This window comes from Sinocyclocheilus anshuiensis, unplaced genomic scaffold (genome assembly GCF_001515605.1).
Source record: "Sinocyclocheilus anshuiensis isolate Anshui unplaced genomic scaffold, SAMN03320099.WGS_v1.1 scaffold1796, whole genome shotgun sequence".
Taxonomy (NCBI): Eukaryota; Metazoa; Chordata; class Actinopteri; order Cypriniformes; family Cyprinidae; genus Sinocyclocheilus; species Sinocyclocheilus anshuiensis.
In genome coordinates, this window is record NW_015557163.1 from 43,700 (window position 1) to 50,879 (window position 7,180).

General features: G+C 42.9%; 2 protein-coding genes across 2 annotated transcripts in view; both read left to right on the forward strand.

Moving 5' to 3' along the window:
• The window catches only part of LOC107678316 (general transcription factor 3C polypeptide 1-like), a 3,386-nt gene extending 933 nt beyond the window's left edge, over positions 1-2,453 (forward strand). Inside the window, exons 2-3 of the mRNA XM_016473544.1 lie at positions 400-597; positions 2,230-2,453. Of these exons, the coding sequence (XP_016329030.1) occupies positions 400-597; positions 2,230-2,410 (379 nt within the window). The 3' untranslated portion in view covers positions 2,411-2,453. The remainder of the gene's footprint in view (positions 1-399; positions 598-2,229) is intronic.
• A 476-nt stretch (positions 2,454-2,929) lies between these two features.
• Positions 2,930-7,180, forward strand: part of gtf3c1 (general transcription factor IIIC subunit 1) — a gene marked incomplete at its 3' end in the record, with an annotated part of 24,573 nt that continues 20,322 nt past the window's right edge. Inside the window, exons 1-8 of the mRNA XM_016473543.1 lie at positions 2,930-3,093; positions 3,223-3,346; positions 3,432-3,608; positions 4,670-4,785; positions 5,844-6,126; positions 6,202-6,338; positions 6,610-6,713; positions 6,791-6,944. Of these exons, the coding sequence (XP_016329029.1) occupies positions 3,019-3,093; positions 3,223-3,346; positions 3,432-3,608; positions 4,670-4,785; positions 5,844-6,126; positions 6,202-6,338; positions 6,610-6,713; positions 6,791-6,944 (1,170 nt within the window). The remainder of the gene's footprint in view (positions 3,094-3,222; positions 3,347-3,431; positions 3,609-4,669; positions 4,786-5,843; positions 6,127-6,201; positions 6,339-6,609; positions 6,714-6,790; positions 6,945-7,180) is intronic.

Consider the following 7,180-nt stretch of genomic DNA (forward strand, 5'->3'; position numbering starts at 1 on the left):
CCGCTCTTCACTGCAGTACACACTCTGACCATCACCCTGGTCTGTAGTACACACTGAGTGATCGCTGTAAACACTGAGGAGAAGTTCTGCAGCTGTAGTGCTGAAGTAAACAGATGACTGAAATAGAAACTAAGCACATTTCCTAGTTCAGAGCTGTTGTGAAGATTAAGAACAATTCTGTGTACCATGTAGCATTAATATAATTAGTATTGTTATTAATTATGTTGTTTGCAGGTCATATTGACCCCAAACAAATAGTAAATAGCAACACAATTATGATGTAAATTAAGTTGTAATCACTGTATACATCATATTATTAATTAATATTATTTACTAAAAAAAAATTAAATACAGTATATGTTTTTAGAAGTAGTTAAGTGTCTTGTTGTGTGTGTTGAGGTTTGTGGAGGTGGACCGGGACACGGGGATCCAGGAGCTGCGAGAGCTGCGTGAGGCCGAGCCGCTGGAGGTGTATCCGGTGAGCGTGGTGACGGGTGTGGCCGGGGTCCAGGGCTCCTGTCGGCTCTTCAGAGAGCGTGTGGATGTGAGCGAGCAGACCCGGAGCGCTGAGCTGACGCTGGAGCAGGTGCAGAGCCGGTGAGAGCCAGGGCTGAGCCATCCTCACACAGCACATCACCTCAGTCTCATCAGTCTCATCAGACCGTGTGTGCTGACTCCTGAAGTGTGTCATATTCTGTGTGTGGTCTGCTCACACTGATAGAAATTCATCTTTCCCAATAAGTTTAAACTGATTTTTACATTTTATGGGCATTTTTACCTTTATTAAGCCATTTTTTTCTAAAAGCGTCCATTATGTTTTGAGTCAAATTCTTACATTTAATCAGTCAATTAGAATAATAAGACATTTGGGCTGTTATAGTGCTGCGCGGTATACCGGTTCATACCGAATACCGGTGTTTATTTTTGTTATGATATGAATTTTTAAAATACCGCAATACCGGTGTATGTTGCTTAAACAATGTTCGGAACGCGGCACTGTTTGAAAGGGGTCCCTTTTCACTGTTGCACTGTGGTGAGGGAACAGCTGTATGTGTTACTAAGCGTAACGGCCATTTGTAAATTTAATGTGTCTGGCTTCCGGAGTCAGTCGCTTCCAGTTATTTTTAACTTTACAAAACTGTTCTTTATGCTGCTTGAAACTACAAACTGGTATTTTTTTTTTTACCATATTATTTTAATGTATTGTCTTGATTTGTATACTTTGTAGAGCATACAGTTTTACCATTTACTGCACTTTGATATGATATTCTTCTCATTATTTCCTATAGTGGCTAATGAAACGGAAGTCTCACTCATTCACAGAAAACAAGCTTATGTCCGCGTTGAAAAATAAGGTGGATAGCTGTTTAAATTTATACTGTCAGTTTGGGGTTTTGGGGGATTTCATGGTGTAGGCATGGCAACAAAGTTGCAAAATTGCATATAACTTTACATGGACAGGGTTAATATATATATATTTTTTTTTGTATAATTTTGAAAAATACTGTGATATAAATTTTTGGTCATACTGCCCAGCACTAGGCTGTTACCAAGCAAATTAAATCAGTATCAATAAAGTTCATCTTTGTAATGCAGAGAAAACACAGAAGCTGCATCTGAAGAGGCATTTAGATGTGTTTACACCAGGGTTCCTCAATTAGTTTTCGCAGAGGGCCGAATTCTGCCAACAATACCAAGCCAAGGGCCACTGACATACGAATCATTTAAACAGTTGCTTCATTCAGAAACAAAACCGCGTTATGTTGCTCAGAGACGCAAAACGGCGCTGTAGCTGTACAGCAATACAGCAAAAACAGGCAATATGGCATCTAAAACGTAAGTCTCTTAATTAACTTTTTGTTTATTGAAATTTTTATTGATCACATTTGTAATTATGGTAATTTTTGGAGATAAAAATGGCACTCTTCGTGTGAAATTGATTAACTATATGAAGTGGAATAAATATATAAATTTTCTGCCCCCATGTCTTGAATTTTGTGATCATTCTGAATGTATTGTATTAGACTGAATCATGCAGTGAAAGAACACACTCTAAATGCGCACTAGTCTGGACTTCACGTAATGCGTGCACTCTGTAGGGCTGTTTTGAACGGTTTTTGCGAAATACTCAACAATGTCAATCAAATCACACATCGTTAAAACAAGCGTTACGATATAATCTCATGATATGATCACAGCCCCCTGCGCTGTCGTCTCTGTGTCCTGCAGGTGGGGCGAGCGGCTGGTGCTGGTGGCGTCTCAGGAGCGGCGCTATAGAGCTCTAATCGGAGCCGAGGGAAACCCCGAGCTCAAGCTGCCCGACCTGTGCTACTGCATCCTGGAGAGACTGGGCCGCGCTCGCTGGCAGGGGGAGCTGCAGAGAGACCTGCACACACGCATCTTCAGGTGACACACACACACACTATATACACACACACACTATATATACACACACACACTATATACACACACACACTATATATACACACACACACTATATACACACACACACTATATATACACACACACACTATATACACACACACACTATATATACACACACACACTATATACACACACACACTATATATACACACACACACTATATACACACACACACTATATATACACACACACTCACTATATACACTCACACACACACACACACACACTATATACTCACACCCACACTCACACACACACTATATACACTCACTCACACACACACTCTCACACACACACTATATACCACGCTCTCACACACTCACGCTCACGCTCTCACACACACACTCACGCTCTCACACTCACGCTCTCACAAACACACTCACGCTCTCACACACTCACGCTCTCACACACACACACTCACGCTCTCACACACACACACTCATGCTCTCTCTCACACACACACACACACACACGCTACGCTGATGTCACAGGCTGATGTGATGCGGCTCACTGACCGGCTCTGTCTGTGTGTCTGTCTGTGTCTGTGTCAGGAGGAGTAAGTATGATATCCTGATGGAGTCCACGTCTAACCTCCTCTCTGAGCTGCCTGACAAGACCGGCATCATGATGAAGATCCGCGAGCAGCTGGTGACCACCGTATTATCCTTAATCTTATAGTTACTGTCATATTTACAGATAACTATAATGTTAACAGTGATGATGTCTGCAGCGGTAATGAGACGATGATGTGGTAATGTTGCGTGTTGTTGTGTGTAGCGTGTGAGCGAGCGCACCTTCAAGCGCGTGTATCAGTACATGTTGGCCGCTAAGATGGTGAGCGTGGTGAGGATCCCTCTGAAGGAGCTCGACCCTGGCGGAGGCCCCTTCAAAACGCTTCGAGGTCAGAGGTCGTGCCGTAGTCTAGCTCGTCTGATTGGAGCAGGCGCAGCGCTGTGAGCTGACGGGCTCGTGTGATTGGTTGTTAGGCACTGACGTGTTCGTGCGCTGTCTGAAGCTGCTGAAGCCGTACGGACAGAAGGAGGCGGAGGAGGAGGAGGACGAGGAGAACAACGATGAAGACGGAGATGCGTGCGCCAGGAGGAGCGTCCTCGGCGAGCCGCGCATCATCGAGCGAGACATGCTCACGCAGGCCTACGACATCGGTCAGACATCGCTCGCTACTCACGCTTCTCTCGCTGCATACCGCAGCCTTCAGGCGCACCTAGAGCCATAACGATAATAACTATAATGATCAGTATAATGACAGCTATAACCTTAACGATAACTATAATAATGATGATGATAACCATAAAGATAATGATACCTATAACGACAGCTAACGGAAACTATAATGTAGTGCTGTCAACCGATTAATCGCGATTAATCGCATCCAAAATACAAGTTTTTGTGGTAACACTTTATTTTTTGTTGTCCTTGTTACACGTTACATGTACTTACTATTATAATAACAATAAATTATGCATAATTACCTGCAAGTAACTCTAAACGAAACCCTAATCCTGACCCTAACCATATAGTAAGTACATGTAGTTAATTAATATTACTCCGTATTTAATTGTATAATTACACTGTAACAAGGACACCTTAAAATAAAGTGAAACCGATGTTAACCGTAACGATAACTGTAACAATAACTGTTAACTATAATACCTATAACTATAACAATGTTAACAATAAAAGTAACTATAATGTTAGTGATAATACCTATAACGATAACTGTCATGTTAATGATAATACTTATGACTATAATGATGTTAACTATAACTGTTAACAATAACATCTATAATGATAACTATATTATTAACAAATTTAAGTTATAGTGATAATGAAAACTATAATTACAAGTGTAACAAGATCTTTAATAACTATAATGATAACATTAATTTTAGCATTAACTCTAATAACTATGTTAATGAAAGATCGATATAATTAACATTATAGTTATCATTATAGGCGTTAGAGTTACCATTATCATTATTGTTAACAGTGATGATAACTATAGTGATAACTTTACTGCTAATGCTAACGGAAACTATATTAGCGTGCACAGCATGGACCACCATGTTGTGTTTATTGTAAGCGCAGGCTGCGGTTTTGTCGCTATCGTTATAGTTCTCTAGAGTTTGAGAGATGGTTCTAGCTCTACAGTGACACCAGTGGGCGTCTCTTTGTGTGATGTGTGCGCTGTGATTGGCTGCTGCAGTGGTGTCGACCGGGACCAGAGGGATCTCTCAGTCGGCGCTGCGAGGACGACTCAACCTCGGGAAGCTGGAGGGACGCATGATCTGCAGATTACTGGAGCGAATCGGCATGATCAAGGTAACAGACACGCGGATCTCACACACTTCCCCACAGCGTGAAGCAGGCATTTATCACTAGTGAGGAGAGCGAGTCCAGCTGACGGACTAGAAGAGGGAGCTGAGACAGACAAGACCATAGCAGATGAGTTAGTTTAGAAACCAAATGCAAAAGCACCTGTTTGCCAATATTTTGGATTTTGGAAAACCTGTTGACTTTTGCCGTTCATCTATGGTGATTTTGGAAGTTTTTTTAGACATCCGTTTCTTTTTTAATTGGTTCCTCAGTGTTTGATTTTTACTTTATTTAAACTTTGTGTACTTTATTTATTTTATTTGACATCAAGGTGTATGCCGTGTATGCCTCCAAGCTTTCTTACTCGTTTTGCTAATACACGTTCTAGATTTCGTATTTATTATTTTCCACAGTGTTTACTTATTTTCAGTTTTGTACCTCTTTAAACTTTGTGTAAGATATTTGTTATTTTATATTAGACATTTTTATTTGTTGTGTTAATGAAAGTTCTATGATTTTATATGTAGGTTAAGGACGTTGTATTTTGTTGTTGCTTCGCTTCGCCGCTATTTTGAAAGTGAAAGTAAAATTCGCACTGCGCTTTAAGCTATTTAAAAGCAAGGGAAAGAGAACACAAACAAACTAAAAACAAACCATCGCTTTTACGCCGAATTGCCGCTAATTTGAAAGTGAAAAGAAAATGTGCATGCCATTTTTACAAGCTATTTAAAAGCGAAGGAAAGCGAGGAAAAGACGGAAAACTCAAATGAACTGAAAACAAACAATTGCTTTACGTTAAATTTCCGCTAATTTGAAAGTGAAAGTAAAAGCGAATGAAAGCAGGGAAAAGAGGGAATCCCCCCATGGTGATACTGGTATTATCGGTGTTGTGATGCGTCGATTAACTGATGGGAAAACTTCCTCACCATCACAACCCTAGCGTGAAGAATCCACACATCACTTCTACCTCTGTGTGTGTGTGTGTGTGTGTGTGTGTGTGTGTGTGTGTATGTGTGTGTATGTGTGTGTATGTGTGTGTGTGTGTGTGTGTGTATCTATCTCAGGGCTTCATGGAGGACGAGGGCCGGCAGAGAACCACCAAGTACATCAGCAAGCTGTTTGTGGAGCAGAGTCAGCTCAACCAGCAGTTCACTAAAGAGCGGCAGCGCAGCCAGCACCTGCGCGTCACACACCTCTCCGAACCCGAGCCCCAGAGCCGAGCGGAGCCGGGGCCCCCCGCCGGGGCCCCTGAGCAGCAAGTGAAGAAAGCACCGCAGAAAACACACGTACCCAAGCAGCTCAAACAACCCAAACTCAGCTTCAGCAATCAGGCCACGCCCCCCAAAAGTGAGTGACCAATCACGGCTCGTGTGCGTTTTAACGGATGTGATGTTGGTTTTGATTCGTGCTTGTGTCCTTCAGAGAAGTCCTCGGCGCGAGTGGGCGGGGCTAAAGCCTCTCAGGAGGCTGAGGCTGCTGACTCCGCCCCCAGCACGAGAGCCAGCCAATCACAGCAGCCGGAGGATACTCAGTCCGTGATCGTGGAGGTGCTGACGGAGGTCAGTGTAAGTATGTGAGAACGCTAACGATGATTGTAATGTTAACAATAATGTTAATAAAGATAGATGTTAACTGACAATGACTGTAACAATAACAGAAACTATAACAATAACTATAATGTGAACAATAACTATTGTGATAACTGTAATGTTAACAATAACCATAACCTTGATAATGATGACGTTAGTGATAGTGATGATAACTCGTGTGTGTGAGTTTTGTTGAGCAGGTTTGTTGTTTCCGCGCGACTGACGGTGTGTTTCTCAGCAGAAGTCGAAGAAGGCGGAGGTTCACGAGACGTATCGCCTGCTGAAACGCAAGAACATGATCATCGAGGCGGTGCGCTGCAGCAAGATCATCGAGGGCTTTTACACGTAAGAATCTCGCTCGCGTGCTCTCACCGCTGGAGACATGGCAGATGAACAGACGCGTGTGTGTGTGTGTGTGTCAGGCTGCAGAAGCTGCTGACGGAGGAGGAGAAGAAGGACGGCATCAGCACTAAAGTGTGTAAGAAGAGCGTGGTGAGGCTGATCCGCTCGCTGTCTCGAGAGGGGCTTCTCAAACTCTACAGGACCATCGTCATACAGGACGGAGTGCAGAAGAAGGTGCTCGCACCTCTCTCTCACACACACACACACTCACACACGCACACAGACACACAATCGCACACAGACACACACACACACAGAAACACTCACATACACACAAGACATCACACACACACACACACACAGACACACACACACAAGACATCACACACACATACACAAGACATCATACACACACTCTCACACACACTCTCTCACACACACACACACACACACACAGCACCGATCCACCC